Source organism: Pelodiscus sinensis, chromosome 5, assembly GCF_052426305.1.
Source record: "Pelodiscus sinensis isolate ZL-2025 chromosome 5, ASM5242630v1, whole genome shotgun sequence".
NCBI classification, from domain to species: Eukaryota; Metazoa; Chordata; order Testudines; family Trionychidae; genus Pelodiscus; species Pelodiscus sinensis.
In genome coordinates, this window is record NC_143056.1 from 61,662,774 (window position 1) to 61,680,427 (window position 17,654).

At 42.0% G+C, this 17,654-nt stretch overlaps 1 protein-coding gene across 5 annotated transcripts in view; it reads left to right on the forward strand.

The window, feature by feature from the left end:
• The window catches only part of PAK6 (p21 (RAC1) activated kinase 6), a 50,335-nt gene extending 33,519 nt beyond the window's left edge, over positions 1-16,816 (forward strand). For all 5 annotated transcript variants that reach the window (XM_006128651.5, XM_006128650.5, XM_075927083.2 and 2 more), the window contains 7 exons: positions 1,969-2,583; positions 6,698-7,189; positions 7,503-7,636; positions 11,887-12,013; positions 12,310-12,435; positions 13,223-13,357; positions 15,652-16,816. In XM_006128651.5, coding sequence (XP_006128713.2) covers positions 1,969-2,583; positions 6,698-7,189; positions 7,503-7,636; positions 11,887-12,013; positions 12,310-12,435; positions 13,223-13,357; positions 15,652-15,819 — 1,797 coding nt within the window. In that variant the 3' untranslated portion in view covers positions 15,820-16,816. The remainder of the gene's footprint in view (positions 1-1,968; positions 2,584-6,697; positions 7,190-7,502; positions 7,637-11,886; positions 12,014-12,309; positions 12,436-13,222; positions 13,358-15,651) is intronic.
• The last annotated feature ends 838 nt before the right edge of the window (positions 16,817-17,654 follow it).

A 17,654-nucleotide genomic window follows, 5' to 3' on the forward strand; every position in this document is an offset into this window, starting at 1 on the left:
AGTCATGCATGTATATAGATATGAAGATGTTGTCACCTCAGGAGTGAAAAGATGAACTTACCCAGGCCCAAGATACTGGACATACAATGAAATGAGTTTGAGTGGCCTCATCTCACCTCTAGTTGATAGGATCTTTCTCCCTGCACTTCCTTCCTTAACTCAGTGAGCCTGATTCTCAGCTGGTTCAAATCAATATTGCTCCAGTGAAGCTGTGTCAGTTTACACCAGCTGAAGATCTGGCCAGCTGTAATTAATTTAGCATGATTAGAGGAACCCCAGAGTTGAGAGAGAAAACAGATTACCACCCCTCACTCCACCGGAAGATTTCCTCATACAGACTGAGATTCACACAAGGGGAGGGAATGATATTATACTGCATCTTCTTGTGGAGAATAAATGGTTTGAGTGCATAGCTTTAGGCTTTTCAGTTCCAAAATAAACAAGATGGCTAAGTTGCTGTACAGCATATTAAATGTATAGGGCGTGGCACTCATACAGTATTGGTGACTGTTTGGATGGATGCCTTATCCTTCATCATTTGCCTAAAAGGCAGTTGTGAACTGCTGCAATCCTTTTGTTTCCAGTAGTGTGTTCACCATTTTTAATTGCAATGGCTTGGCAGAGAAGATGGGGGACCCAGAGATGGAACAGCATGAGGTTTACGAGAAAGGGTGAAGAAGCACTTGAAAAAAAAATTAGAAGTAGACGCAAACTAAGGCAGGATTTGAATGTGTATTCACAGGCTCCAGCTTCCAGATTTTCCAGGGGGTCCTCAGCCCATGCTCAGCTATAGGCCCCCCCTCATCCCTTCTGCCAGTATCCCACTCCACCCCTTCCCACGTATGCTCCACCTCTTCCTTGCCTCTTTCTGCCCTCTCCCCTGAGTAAGGATGTAATCAGTTAACTGGTTACTTGGTATCACCCTTACTAGTAACCAGTTAACCGGTATCCGGCTGATCCAGAGCAGCCCCCAGCCTGCAGTGTGGTGAGCTCAACCTCGCTGGGCCCACCAGACCGCACCATGGATGGGAAGTTGCTCCTGCCTGGCTGCGCTCACTGCTCATGGCGCAATGCTGTGGGCGGTTAACCAGTTAAACATACAGTTAGCATTTTAAATGCTATTTTACATCCCTACCTCTGAGTGTGCCCTGTCCCTGCTCCTCTGCTTCCTTCTGAGCTCCTGCACGCTGCAGAACTGCTGATCAGTGGTGAGCAGGAGGTACTCGATGGGAGGAGGAGAGGTTGATCAGCAAGGTATCTGGTGGGTGGGAGGCAGTGCTAAGCACCCACTAACTTTTTTTCCATGAGTGCTCAAGGACTGAAGCATCCATGGCGTCAGCATCCATGTGTGCATTAACAGAGCTGTAGGAGAAAAGGATGTGTAGGTAGAGATTAAGAAGTGTTGGGATTTGTGGAGACTTAGTCGTGAAAGTAGTGCCCAATAAATGAAGAAGAAACTTTTGCCCCATGCTCAAAATCAAAGTTCTTAACCCAACTCTAAGGACTCATTGCTAGTTCAATGCACAATTTTTCCAGCCAGGACATTTTCTGTGTGTGTGTGTGTGCGCGCGCGCATGCGTATCTTCTTTGGCTGCATTTCATTTGTGAGGTGTGGTTACAAAATGAGGTGAGAGCCCAGTGTAACAGCAGAAATAAATAGAAGTCAGGACTGAAGGAGAGCCCAGTCCTGGAACTAGTAGGTATGTTGCAGGTCAGGGTTGAGATGCATTAGAAGAGCAGTGTGAGGAACACAGTGCCTCACTGCTCTGTTACTTTAGTTAGCGCCAGTCTTTGTCACAGCAATTTACACTTCATCAAACTTGAAGAAAGTAAAAATAACAGAGAAGCCAAACATTTCCCCCTGCCCTGAGCTTCAAAGACTAGCCAAACACAAAACTCCTGTCCTTGACCTCCTGAGCCCTTAGGGTTAAGCTCTAACTTTGTCTTTTGTTTCTGTATGTTTGACAGACTGTGGTGAGGGGCAGCACCTTCGGAGTGGAGGGATATATCTCTGAGATACTGAATGATATTCAGAAGCTTTCTGTCATCAGTTCCAACACTCTGAGGGGAAAGAGCCCTGCCAGCAGGAGGAGAGCTCAGTCACTTGGACTTTTGGGAGATGACAGGCTCCCAGATATGTATCTTCAGAACCCTGAAGTCGACTGGGAAGACAAATATGGAAACTACCTCAACTGCAATGGTGGAAGCAAAGCAATCCGAAGGCAGACTATGTGGCCAGATTATAAACCCAGGACAGATGGGCAATCTCCTCCCAATGGTATGGTAATGAAAGCACAGTCCCTTGGGCCTTCAGAATTTCAAGGTGAGGGTAGAGGCTGCTTCCAGATCACTTCAGTTTCACAGTACCAACAACGCCCCTGTGTTCTGGTTGGGGAGAGTGACAAGGCTGAAAGAAGCTCAGAATGCTGGCCCCAGCCTTGCTTGGTGGCACAAATGAATCCCAGGCCTTCTGGGGAGGGCAGCCCTTGCCCCAAATCAAGAGAAAACAGCTTGAAGCGGAGGTTGTTACGAAGTGTGTTCTCATCTGGTGATTCTAAGTCAGCCTCCACCCTGCACATAAAGGTATATTTTATTTATATTTATTTACTGAAGAATTTATAGAGCTTCATTTTTTCTTTCATATTCAAGCAATTCTAATGGCAAAGAACATACTTACAGATATTCAAAGATGTCCTGATCAAAAATACAGAACTAAACTCTCCTTCCTCTTTTGTTCATGCAAAGAAGCATGATAATGTTCCTCACAAAGTAGGCTTCTGAGCATTGATCAAAACTACAGCCAGCTATAGCAGGTCTAAAGTGCATTTGCTGGTTTTGGTTGGGGCTTACCTTGTACTGGCAAAAATACTCTATTAGGAGCTATATCTTCGAGGAGAACTTGCCAGGATAGCTATGTTGATAGAGCTATCCTGGCAAACCATTTTTCAGGGCTTGTCTAAATGAACAGTTTGGGCATGTCTACACTAGGAAATTATTTTGAAACAACTTATTTCAAAATAATAACTCCAAAAATAACTGTTTTGAAATAGCAAGTCCACACTACAGGGAAGCCTTTAAATTAGTCTGAGGCAGGCTCCCTTAATGTGGATGTGCTATCTTCACTTAGTGCCTCCAGAAGCACTGGGGAGTTGTTACTCTGAATGACTCTGGGGAGTAGTTATTTCAAAATAGCAGCAGTGGAACAGCCACGCTACTGCTATTTCGAAATAACTATTTCAAAATATGCATTATTCCTCATGGAAAGCAGGGGTTATTAATTTGAAATAATGATCCTATTATTTTGAAATAACAGGCTTGGTAGTGTGGACACTCCGCTTGTTATTTTGAAATAAGGGGAGTTATTCGAAATGACTCCTTAGTGTAGACCAGGGCTTAGTATGTGGAAAGCTGTGATATGCATCAACCTTTTTTCTAATATGCCTAGCATTGTCTCTGTGGACCCTGCAACTACACACTGAAAGTTCCACAGTGTACTTTAATTTACTCTGTTTTGAAATGGGAGTAAATCATAGCACACTAGAAAGCTTTTACCACTTGGCCATAGGGACCACCTGAACACTTAGGCTACATCTACACTATGAGTTTTGCCGGAAGAGGCAATGCAAATAAAGCGCGGAATAGCATTTTCTCATGCTTCATTTGCATAATCTCTTCCAATCTGTTTTTGTATAAGGGGTTTTTGCACAAAAAGAAGCAGTGTGGACATTTCCTTTTTGTGCACAAACCCCTTGCGCAAAAAGAAATGGCAGAAAATATGCTAATGAGATCATAATTTATGTTAATGAGACCCTCATTAGCATATTTTCTGCCGGAAGAACTCGCAGTGAAGACGTAGACTTAGTGCACAGCAGACTAGTGCAAAGTAGATTTACACCCCAAGTTTCCACATGCTGTTGATATAGATACACTGTATGTGTAGAATAGGACTACAGATGCAAACTGAACCTTTCTGGAAAGAGTAGTGGGCAGGGCTTAATGGCCCTGGGGTTCACATCTGTTTTCTATCTTATGCTCCTGAAGTTAATGCTACAGGGATCCTGCCAGCCACCAGCAGGGCGAGAAAGGGATTATCCTGCAATGTATTCTGGGAAGTTTTTTATATTCTTCCTCTGAAGAATCAGAGCTGGGACACTGGATGTGATGGGCCAGAGTCCTGAGGTGGCACCGAGCAGTGTCTCTCTCAGATGTTTGGCTGGCTGGTGTCACTTGCTCAGGGTCTAACTCAGGGCTATTCAGCTCTGGAAGCCTTGGCGGCCACAGTGATATTCACAGCACACGCTGAGGACCGCAACTTAACTGGTGTTGCATATATATGCAAATAGCTTTTTTCACACTGACAGGCATGAATTCAAAGATTAAAGCAAGACTACACTACATGCGGGCCCTATTTAAGTCAGTTCTGCTGATATTAATAACATGCAGTATTTCCACCCATATGACAGCACTTTTAATGAGCAATGACAGTCCAGGAATTTAACTACTAAAATGCATATTAACAGAAGACCATTATATTGACTACTTTTTTGTTTTGACTCCCACCCATGGGCCATGTGTTGAGCCCTGCATAAACCCAAACCGCATTGTGGGTCACAAACAAACGGGCCAGCCCACGGGCTGTGTGTTCAGTAGCGCTGGTCTTACTGATGGCTGTATGTGGAATCTGGAAGGCTTTTTTTTTCTTCCATGTCAAATTGGCAATGACTTGGTTTTTTTCACTTTCCTCTGGAGGGTCTAGGTCACTAACTAGGATTATCTGATCTATATCCCTGCCTTAATCATAATTGCAGATACAGACTAACATGGCTACCCCCTCTGACTTTTAACTTAGGAATGTGTGTATCCATCGGGTGATAGAGGGTTGGAGCAGGAAATGCATGTGGTTAGACATGTATGAGCCTGTGTTCATGTAAAGGCCTTTTGCGTGCTTTAGGTTATTAAAAAAAAACAAAAAAAACCCCTATTTTGTGCAACAAAATAAGAGTTCAGAAATAAATACCTTCCTGTCAGGAACATGTCTGTGCTGGAATGCAAGGGTAAAGCTTTTATGGAAACAGGAAGTAATTTCTAACTGGAAGTTACTTTTGTGTGTGTTTGTGCTCTGTGTACGCTACTGACTACATAGTGACTACCCATGCTGGCGCACATGGGTGCCTATATATGAGTGCCTGAAAATGAGTATGTGTATGGAAATGTTACACTTCTGTAGTTTTTATTGTTAATAGAAATCCTTAATAGAAATCCTTAATAAAAATTTAGGCTTATATAGTTAAGATCTAGTTTAGTCTCTCTCTGGATGTTTTAAGATTTCTAAAATAAAGAATTCTCCCTATAGCAGTCACTATTATTCGTCTTTCCCTCTGAGCCTGTACCATCAGCTTTCAACTCTCTGGCTATGTCTAGACTACAGGGTTTTTTTTTTTTTTTTTTTTTTTAAAGTGGCCTTTTAAAAAAAAAAAAAACTTCATCTATGCCTAGACTGCCACCGTGTTCTTTCGAAATTAAATCAAAAGAATGCGGCAGTTTTTTTGACAGCGGTAAACCTCATTTTACGAGGAAGAATGCCTTTTTTCGAAAGAGCTCTTTCGAAAAAAGGCGTTCTTGACTGCAAACAGGGCTTTTTTGAAAGAGAGCATCTAGATTGCCTGGGTGCTCTCTTTTGAAAAAGCGATCCACTTTTTGTGTGAAAGTATGTGTATTCTGAAGTCCTATCACTGCAAGCTGTGATCTTATTAGCTCTCATAACCTAAATAGGACTGGGTCTATTTAATACTTGAGTAGGAGATCACAAGAGAGAGGGAGCCCTGAGTACTGCAGGAAAGAGTATTTGGTAATTCAGATTCCTTTTGAGTCAGGCCTGAACCTGTAGCATATTAAGGTGTCACATTGCTCTGTGCTGCTGGAGGTAAGACTTTTCCAATGAGATACTGCCCATTTAGACTGTTTAAAATCCCATGACCAGGGCTCGACAAATAATACAATCTACTCGCCATCGGCGAGTAGATTGTAACCCGGAAGAGCCAGGTTCAGGCAATCTGCGCATGCGCAGAACGATCTGTGCACGCGCAGATCACCGGACAGCGCAGCTGGTGAGCGGGGCTCATCACAGTTCGGCGAGCCCTGCCCATGACACTTTTCCTAAAACAAAGCATGTTAACTCTGTCTTGGCCAAATTCCAATTTAGGGAATTATGTTCTACCTCCTTAAAATTCTCCCTGCATCCGTAACTGAATATTTACACAATACTTTTCATCCAACAACACCAAGTGATTTACAAAGTATGTATGACTCATTATCCTCTATTTTCACAGATGGAAAAAAATGAGATACAGAGAAAACCATGTTTTCAAAAGTTCCTAGTGATTCTGAGTGCCTCCATATTTGGGTGTCCAGTTTGAGAGACTTTCTAGGGCCTGATTGACTTAAAATCAATCCTTTGAAGGCCTCTTAAGCTGAACACCCAAATCCCTAGTTATTTTTGAAATTATTGGCTTGTGTGACCTGTCCCAAGTCATCCCATAGGTCAGTGGCAGGACAGGGAATAGCATTCAGCTCTCCTGATTCCTAGTCTGGTGCACTATCCACTGGACCACTCTAGCATAACATACTTCTGATCTCTACAGCCTTCTGTTTGTTACTAATCTAATCAACACTTTTTTTTTAAATTCACTCTTCTCAGTCTAATGCTTTCTTCAGACCCCAGCACTGGGGTTCTCCACGCAGTCTTGCAACCAAAGCCCAGTCTCTTCCACCTGACCAGCCAGCACCAGATTTAACCAGAATGATTTCAGAAGCTGATACCCCACAGAAGAGCCCGATAACTGAGACAGCAACCACACTGCAACAGGGTAGGCCGTCACCAGCTGGATCTCCCAGAAACAGACACACTCAGACCAGTTCTAGCAACCTTCACCTGTCCCAAGACTCTTCTGCAAAAGGACAGTTGGCCAATGAAGACCCTGTGATTGTGACTCATGAACAGTTCAAGGCAGCCCTCAGAATGGTAGTAGACCAGGGGGATCCCCGGACATTGCTGGAGAACTATGTGAAGATTGGTGAAGGGTCCACAGGCATTGTCTGCATCGCTCGTGAGAAGCACTCTGGGCGACAGGTGGCAGTAAAGATGATGGATTTGAGAAAGCAGCAGCGACGGGAACTTCTTTTTAATGAGGTGAGGATGGTAATGGGAGAGTAGAGGAATGTGCTTTCTGTAATGAAGCAAGAACAGCAATAGGCTCATCTTTATTTGTAATGCAGAGAAGATGGTAAGGAGATGAGGATAGTAAAAGGAGGACAGAGAAGGACCCTCTTCCTCTTAATGAAGTGAGTCTGGTGACAAAAATGAGAGGGAGTATAAGAGTGCTTCAGGAAGCCTACATCACGTGAGACAGAAAGATGAATGGAACCCACTTAGATCTTTGGGGGAGGTCTTTGCTTTATGGGTAATGTCGTTGTGTAGTGAAACATATTCCCTACTTTCTCAGGTGGTGATTATGAGAGACTATCAGCACGTCAATGTGGTGGAGATGTATAAAAGCTATCTGGTGGGAGAGGAACTCTGGGTGCTCATGGAATTTTTGCAGGGAGGAGCCCTCACAGACATTGTGTCTCAAATCAGGTATGAAGCACAAAGCAAAGAATTATGCTACCTGATGGACGATAGCGTGACTGTAGGGCCTGTGTCATGAAATTCCGTTCGATAACTTATTCTACAAAGATTTTGTAATTCTCATGATTGCAATGCCCTGCAATTATCAAATGTTATAATCAAAGCCACAAATTCTTTTGAAATGAGTAATTGTTCCTCTAACCTAGGAAGTGGGAAGCATCACGATCATACGGGCCAAAGCTGTCTCTACTAGTGACTCAGTATCTGAAATACTGGACATACAAAACTCTGCACTTTAACGATATTTGAGTGTAATACAGTAGAACCTCAAATTTATGAACTGACCAGTCAACTATACACCTCATTTGGAACCAGAAGTTAGCAATCAGGCAGCAAAGTCAAATACTGTAAAGCACAGTACTGTATAACACACAAACAACTAAAAAAGCAAAGGGAAAGTTTTGTGCTTTTGTTTTTTAAAAAAGTTTGACAAGGTAAGGAAACTTTCTGTGCTTGTTTCATTTATATTAAGATGGTTATAAGCAGTGTTTTCGTGTGCATAGTAAAGTTTCAAAGCTGTATTAAGTCTGTTCAGTTGTAAACTTTTGAAAGAACCAGCTATAACATTATGCTCAGAGTTATGAACATTTCAGGTTTACAAACAAATTCCATTCCTAAGAGGTTGGTAATTCTGAGGTTCTACTGAATGCAGTCCAAGGAGCTTAGTCACTGGAGAACACCTTGAACTAGTTTTCGATGGTACAATATTAGGGTGAGTTGGGATCAGCTGGTAAATCCTACCTGAATCCTCCAAAGTATGTTGCAATCTGGACACTTCCTTAAATCATATCCACTAACGAATGAAGTAAATAAACAAATTACAGACACGGGGGCTACGTCTACACTGGCCCCTATTTCGGAAGGGGCATGCTAATTTTGAAAGTGGGAATAGGGAAATCCGCGGGGGATTTAAATATCCCCCGCGGATTTAAATAAACATGTCCGCCGCTTTTTTTCCGGCTTGGGGAAAAGCCGGAAAAAAAGCGTCTAGACTGGCCCGATCCTCCAGAATAAAGCCCTATTCCGGAGGATCTCTTATTCCTACTTCGAAGGAATAAGAGATCCTCCGGAATAGGGCTTTATTCCGGAGGATCGGGCCAGTCTAGACGCTTTTTTTCCGGCTTTTCCCCAAGCCGGAAAAAAAGCGGCGGACATGTTTATTTAAATCCGCGGGGGATATTTAAATCCCCCGCGGATTTCCCTATTCCCACTTTCAAAATTAGCATGCCCCTTCCGAAATAGGGGCCAGTGTAGACGTAGCCTGCATGTTCTGCTTTGTAAACATCTACTATGTGGGGAAAATAACATTCTTCTTCAAGGGTGCATCTATGCAGCAGGGCTTAATTCAAAATAAGCTATGCAAATTGAGCTACATCAATTGCATAGCTTATTTCAGAATATCTTATTTTGAAATTGAGAGTGTCTACACTTCTAGCACTTATGTTGAAATAGAGCACTCTTCCTCCAACTTCCCCAACTCCTCATACAAGGAGGGTTACAGGAGTCGGAGTAAGAAGTCCTCCAGTTTGACAGTATTTCAAAATAACTGCCTGCTGTGTAGATGTGGACTAAGTTGTTTTGAAATGTTGCTGTGTAGATGTACACAAGGGGCTTGTAAACATTACCAGTAATGCTGCATCACTAGTGCATGACTTTGGTGATGGAACACTTCATTACAGTGCTTGCTGGAGCACTCGCACACCCGCTCTTGCTCTCCTCTCTTCTCTGTTGTCCCTGAATATTCTGAGGGTGAGGCCTCAAAATGGGACATGGCAGTCTGGCTGTCTCAATTCCTTCCAGTTGTGGAATTGAGCCTCTCTGGGCTGATCTAACCTCTTCAAAGACTTGGTGTCTTAGGTAGATTTCTTAAGTTAGGTGTGCTGATAAAGCTACTGACATGTGCCTTCTTGCTTTCTGGAGCTCCTCACCACCCTGTCCTACTGGACCAGATTTTCTGGTCTCCTCCAGACAAGGCACAGAGCTGAGATACTCTCTCCCCCCCTCCCCCAAGAACAATACACACACTGAATCACTTCAGCTCTGGGCGGATGTAGTTCACAGGCACAGCATCCAGGCAACCAACCCCCAAATGGGATCAAAACCTCAAATCAATCTGTCTTTCACTGTGTGACAGTTTCACATGTTGAAAGCTCATTCAGGTAAGCCCCCTTTTCTAATGAAAGGAGGATATGTTCACTGATGGTCTCTTCCCCCCCTCCCCCCCAGTAACAATTAATTATACTGGGCTTAGTAGTAAATAAAAACAATTTTGTTAGGTACAAACAATAGGATTTTCCATGAGGCGTACAGATAGTTTGGAATGGCTTGCTAGTCCGAACTATCTAGCCCGTGCCGCGTGTAGCCGCGCGGCACAGGGTTCGAACAAGTCGGCATTTAAAAATGGCGCCGGCCGGCTTATGCAAATAAAACCCGGGAAATTCAAATCCCGGGCTTCATTTGCACGTTCAGTATGCATACATTACCCCGCTAGTTCGCACTAGCGGGGTAGTGTAGACATACCCTCACTCCTTCTATAGTCTTGCCCTCAGAACACTCAGGAACATGCCATAAGCAGGAATGTGCAGAATCCTTTTAAAAGAACTCTGGTTACAGATGAGTAACATTCATTTAATCCTGATTTATAAATGGAGAAATTGAGACACAGAGAGCATAAATGATTTATGTTGTGAAAGATTCGGCATTCATATGCCAGGCAGACGAGTCCTTGCAGAGATCAGAATTTTAGGTGTTTCTGTAGAGTTACAGAAGTAGGGTTTGAACTTAGGAGTTTGACTTCTTAGCTCATATTTAAGTGAGAAGGCCAAGCTTCCTGTGGTCAGATATTCTTTTTAATACATCTTTCTTATGCCAATTTTAGCACAAAGTGGAAATTAGTTAGATAGTGTCCAAACTGTACAATTGCATAAAACCTGGAAAAGATACTTCATCAAATTGATTATGTAGATCACTGCTGCATGGAATCACACAGCCTTTCTCACAAGTCATAGAATTATTGCTATTGGGTAAAACCTTCCTCCATGTGTGTTTATGATATTTTGCCCACATTCTGAAGCAGTCTGATCTCTGTTGCAGAAATTGCTTAGAGAGCAGTGGTTCTCAACCCATTTTTCATTGTAGGTTACATATGCAGCTCTCTGTATGTTATCTGGGTTGCATGCACACAATATATATACTACTTGTATGGCCCAGAAGGTGTCACCTGAGCCATACCTGTGTTCTGATTGGGCCACAGATTGAGAACCACTGGCATAGAGTATCAGGTTGGAATATGAATTTGAGGGAGAGCTCTTGTTTAAATCTAAAATCTGTTTTACAAACATGATTTGTTTGAATGCAATGTTTGTGAAAGATTCTGGATTGCCAGCCCTAGAGACAAAACTCTACTTATCAACACAGCAAGGCAATGGGAGTGTGTCTACACTGCACTGTTATTTTGAGATAACTAGTGTTATTTCGAAATAACAGTGTGAGAGTCTACACGGCCATTCTGTTATTTTGAAATAACCGCAACTTATTCCAACTTCTGTAAACCTCATTCCACAAGGAATAACACCTATTCCGAAATAGCTATTTCAAAATAAGGCGTGTGCCGATGCTCCACTGTTGCTATAGTGAATCCTCCCCACTCCCCCTGCCCAAGGCCATCCTAAGTTATTCCTCCCCGCTGCCTCCTGGAGTTCTAAATCGAGATCACACATCTACATTAGGGAAATCTGCCTTGGACTAATTTTGAGACTTCCCTGCAGTGTAGATGTGATATTTTGAAATAAGCTATTCCGGAATAGCTATTCCAAAATAGCTTATTTCAAAATAGCTGTGCAGTGTAGAAGTACCCTGGTAGTGCAAACTTTCCCACATTGCCTTGCTTCAATCCTGAGCTGCAGGAACCACTCAAGAGCTCAAATTACAAAATAGCTCAGGCTCCAGGCTCATACACTCCTTTGCTTTTATTGCAAAAATTACCCACAATGGTACCAGTTGGTGCTGATTGTGCTCATTTTTGTGTGTGTGTGATGAGGGCAGTTGGTCATTGTGAACTACAAGTAAACATCTTGAAAAATTACAGACAATAGAAAGGAAAATTGAGGGGTCGCACTGCACTTTTAGGAGATTTTCATTGATTCAAACTGTACAATGTTAATCATGATGCATGTTTACAATTCTGGGCTTTCTTTCAGACTAAATGAGGAACAAATTGCAACAGTGTGTGAGTCGGTGCTACAAGCCCTTGCATACTTACATTCCCAGGGTGTGATTCACAGAGACATTAAGAGCGACTCCATTCTCCTGACCCTTGATGGAAGGGTAGGCTTCTTCTGTTTAACTTCCCGAGTGTCCAATTCACCTAGGTTTTTTCACTTCACCTTTCCAAACAGCCTTTCCCTTCCCTTCCTCATCTTCCCTATTTTCACTTTCTCATTGATAGTCTGCTGCTGTAACCTTATTTAATCTCCTCCCCATTCTTACTGTTTTCCATCTCTTTTTCTTTTTTATCTTATCCAGTCATCTTTGTCCACTTGGTCTTTATCTTTGTGCCATTGTCAACTCCCTTATTTTGTTTAAAGATTTCATTGATCATCCTTCTTTCGCTTCTCACACAGGTGAAACTCTCAGATTTTGGCTTTTGTGCTCAGATCAGTAAAGATGTACCAAAAAGGAAGTCCCTGGTAGGAACTCCCTACTGGATGGCTCCAGAGGTTATTTCAAGGGCCCCATATACTACTGAGGTAATCTACCATTTTCCTAATTGAAATGCTGGCAAATAACAGATATTACAGGCTTCAGAGGGGTAGCCAAGTTAGTCTGTAACTCGAAAAACTTAAAAAACAAGGAATAGTCTAGCAGCACTTTAAAGACTAACAAAACATGTAGATGATATCATGAATTTTCATCTGTTCCTCTTCTGAGGAAACCATTTGGGCCCATACCAACATAAATACAACTATGTCAGAAAACTTGGTTACTACATAGTTGTCCCTGACATGGTGAAAATATGTAAGGATGTAAAACTAATTGTTACTGACTCTTGCTATAACTCTGCATGTGTGGACAGACTCAAGCAAGGCACAGCTTGGGACATGATATGAAATCACTGATTGAATCCCCTTTCCCTCAGCTCTCCTCCTGGAAAACAGAACAGGCACAAACCTGCACTCACATTTTTTATGAAATGTGCAGGAGACAGATACAAGATTGATAGGCCTGGAGATTTTCCAGGCCTTTATTTATCTGCAGAACAGACAGTTTGAACAATGATTATTGAGTCTTCTTGAAGCTACATCATTGTTATGGCTCAGTCACAGTCTCCATAATCCATCCAGTCTTCACAATTTATGCTAAGACTGCATGCAAGGGTTCTAGTTAGTGCCAATCTGGATTAATACTTCAATTTTTCACTAAGATCAGAGAGCTGAGATGTTACAGCAGTTGCTTTACACCAAAGAGCTCATGAATAAAGAGCAGTTGGCTCTTGCTATTAACTTTGTTCACAGTTGTAATGCTCTGCTGTCGTAGGTGGATATCTGGTCTCTAGGAATCATGGTGATAGAGATGGTGGATGGAGAACCCCCCTATTTCAGTGACTCCCCAGTCCAAGCAATGAAGAGACTCCGTGACAGTTCTCCTCCCAAACTGAAAAATTCTCACAAGGTCAGTATGTTTGCAAGACACTTTGGCATCTGATGAATCATTGATTGCCATCTGGGGGACTAAGTAGCTGAAGTCCAGATATATTAATAAACCATCTGGGAATCCCAGTCCCACCAGGACATTGTATCTGGAGAGGCACTTTTGTTCCTGTTGGAGGCCATAAGCTGGTGGATTTATCCCAAAGCTTCTGTGTGGCTCAGAAGACACTACACAAAGGTCTTTTTCAGCTCTCAATGCCATGATAAGGAACTGACACCTAGTGGCTAGTGTGTAAACTATATTCTAGTCTAGGTAAATGAGAGCTCATGCAATGAACTTCAGCCACTCTGATCATTAACCTAACTTGATCACTACTCATGGAAAATTAGCACTAATATTTAGAAATGGTGATTTCCTCTTCAGTCATGAGTTAAAACATTTTCTTTTTATTCCACTCCAAACATTGGAAACCAAATAATTTTTATAGCTTTGTGAACAATCATGTTCTTCCAATGTATCTGATCTTCAACTATTAGAGCTGAATTATTCGACTGAGAGGACAATGAGAATTTAACAGGATAAAATTAGTAGAAATCGCAGTGGGATTTTTTTTGCCTTTGCAACGCTAATATTAAAATTTCAGGACCAGACTTTTGCCCCAGGGAAAAGATATTAGTGACATAGAGCCAGTTCTTCCATCCCTCTCTCAAGAGTGACACATGGCCGATGGGGTTACTGCTTAGGGGCAGTTACCAACGAGCACAATTTATAGCCCTTGAGTCCTCTAAATTGCCTTGGATGGGAGCCTGAACTGATTTACAGCAGACATTGGGACCAGAATGGGGACCATAAAAATGTCTATGATCAGCTCTCCCTCCAGCCATGTGAGTGGAGCTCAGTTATAACTGAGGATTCAGTGTTCCATCACTGCAATTAACTGTTATTATGAACAACTTGTGCAGTACTGAGTGGATCAGATTAAGCAGAACTTAACTATGGAGTGTGTCCCATTTGTAACATTCTCTTCTAATTGTAACCAGTACATGGAGGAGTTATAATCTAAGTACTAAAGGCCAGATTCTGCTACATGCATTTAGTTGAATAATGTCTCATGCCATCAATCAAGTCAGTGAAATTACCCATGCAGCACAGTGCTACTAAATGCAAATAGTGTTGGTAGAATCTGAAAATTATCTCTATATGAAAACCAGTTTAATTAGTGACATTAAAATAGATGTGTGAATAGTGATTACTTGTTACCTATTTTTAATCCTGATATAGATAATTAAATGTCCAACATGTGACATGAGACAAACAGCTTTTGTTATTAATGGGAGGGATCCATATCAACATATTCTCCCATTACAATTATTAAAACATTGCAATGGAATTCAGAAATAATGTTTTAAGGGTATTCAGATTTATTCATCTTCATATATCAGCTCGATCAGATTTCCTCTCCAGACACTGGAGATTCATCCTGATTTTTTTCCCAAATTTGCTACCTTTTTCTATTTTCCCCAATCTATGTGATTAGAAGGAACAAGGGTTAATTTCCTAAAATCCTCATTTCTGAAGGGATATATTGTAACTTCAGCAAACAAGAGTTCTAATGAGTTTCCTTATGTTCACACAGAGCAAAGAACAGAGAGGAAAAAGCTAACATAAAGCTGGGGACAAGAAGAGATAATCCTATAGTCCCCATTTGCCAACACCATTAAAAATCATGACCTACACAAATGTGTAAATATAGCACCTAGTTTTAATATGAAGTACTGCAGAATATCCAAAATTCTTTCCCCTGTTGAATATTTCTTGTTTTTTTTGGAGGGGGAGGGGAAGGAACACCTGATATTTCACCTACGGTACATCTAGACTGCTGGGTTTTTCTGGGATACCTCTCTGCTGCGTCCAGGAAACGTATTTGCTCTTCTGCTTTTTTTTTTTTTTTTTTGCAGAAGAGCAAACGCTCTATTTCAGGGAGCCCTGTATACCTTGCTCTGAGTAATAAGAGCTCCTCCGAAAGAGGAGGCTTTTCCGCCATTTGGCCCCATCTAGATAGGGCCAAAAGGTGGAAAAGCCTCTTCTGGAAAAGCAATCGGAAAAAGCTACGCAAATTGCAGAGCACAATTAACTTTTTTTCAGAAAAAGCTACACAATAATGTAGACTTAACCCTAGAGTTGATCAAGTGCAAGAACCTTTTTTTAAACTAAGTAGATGCGATCCAGATAGACTGTTTATTAATATATCATACTATTGTGTAAACTCTGACCTAATTCCATAAATTGCTTGACCTGATTTGTTCTTTTTCCAGACTTCCCCAGTTCTGAGAGACTTCTTGGAACGGATGTTAACACGAGATCCCCTAGAAAGAGCAACAGCACAGGAGCTTCTGGATCACCCCTTTTTGCTTCAGACTGGACTTCCAGAGTGCCTGGTGCCCCTTATTCAACAGTACAGGAAGCGCACCTCCACCTGCTGATTCTGGGCATGAGGAAAAGCCAGTGTCCCAGCACTGGAAATGCAATGTCTATGCTGGAAATACTGGTTGTACTTGACCAAGACCCAAACAGCGTCACTCTGCGAACAATACTTAAAACTTGTCAGTATTTTTTTGAAAGGATGAATGTGAAAATTCCCCTCACAGCCTTTAGCTGCTTCCCTTTTGCTGAAGACAATCAAGTCAGACTGTCTCCCAGTAAGACCCAGTATCTTTCAAGAACAACATAGAGGCATTACATAGCTTCTGGAATCTCATATTTCTCTTACAAGAATGGCATTTTAAAAATATCTGAATTTGTATATTGAAGTGTCTGCAAACTACCAATTGGAACTATATTTCCCAAACAGAAATGTGATCTTTGCTTTTAATATTAGTAGTACATTGGAGTCCTGAGCTGACCTAAAAGACACACATTTTGGGACACCGATGTCCTAAAAAGTCTTATCTTAAACAATGCACAAGGATTTAAACACTTTTTGAGACTTTTTCTCATATTATTTTGTCTTGTCACAAGTGTGGACATTGGGCCTGAAAAAGCTACCTAGAGGACAGATGTGATATGATTCATTGGTTTCCAATTGCCTTCATTCTAAACTGCTTTATTGCTATGGAGAATATATGTGGTTTAAAAAACAAAAAGATGGTCTATCTTGAGTCCATTGCATGATCTTATATGTGCGGAGGGATGACACTCCTAAGTGTCTCTTTGTCTTCTCTACTGCCTGCCACCAGAATCCTGAAGCTGAAGCTTCATAATATGTGATATGTGACACCACTGCCTTCTCCAACATGGACTGAAATGGGAGGTAAAATGGTGCCCTCAATAAGAAGGGTTTAAGAAAACTTATCCTAGGATCTACATCCCCCTGGGTACATTGGATTCATATCAACAAATGCTGCCTTGAAACAGGTGTTGGGTAGCACTTTGTATCCATTGTGAATCCTGTAACAGGCTCAATAAAAAGTTGAAGATGTCCTGTTTATCCCATTGGAAGATGTTTATTTTCTTGGTGAGAATGTTTGGCTTCCACCTCCCAAGTTTGTTACAGTGAAGGGTGTGGTTGTGTGTGGTTTGTTATTGGCATCTCCCCCATCCCGATATATGTACAGGTTTGTTTGTCTAAGGAGCCCCTTCAATCTTTTCTGAAGTAAATTTAGAATTTTTTCATAAGGTCATTGATCAGTCAGATTGTAAAGGTCATTTTGACTCCTAGGTCAGGTTTTAACATGGACACTAATGTGTTTAGAGTCATGCAGATACCTGAAACTTAGTCTTATTTGTGAAACTGGGATCCCATTTTGCAGCCAAATTATGCAGATCATAGAAATTTGGGTTATTTTAGGGCACCCCAGCTGCCTTAAAAACTTCACCTCATTCCTGTATTTTCTTTAGGGGATTATCCTCCTCTTTCCCTCTACCACAGTGGTGAGCAATAAAACAGCAGTAGTTCACCAGGGTTAGCCCCAGTGGACTGCCACCACAATATTTGCCTGCACTTCCACAAGTATGGGCGATTGCAGCTTCTGTTGGCTGCAGATTGCCCTTCCTGGTGGTCCATGGGAGCTGTGGGAAGCAGCACCGACTGGGATGCTGCTTCCTGGAGCTCCCAGTGGCAGGGAAGGGCGATTGGCTACCAACAGGAGCTACAATTTTCTATATCTGCAGAGGTGCAGGTAACTATAGCAGTAGTGGCTTGCTGGGGCTAACCCTGGAGAACCGGATCCGGCCCATGGGCTGGTGTTTGCCCACCCCTGGTCTACCACGTGTCCTGTTACAGATCTTGCTTAGACTTTTAGCTGTAATAAATAATTTG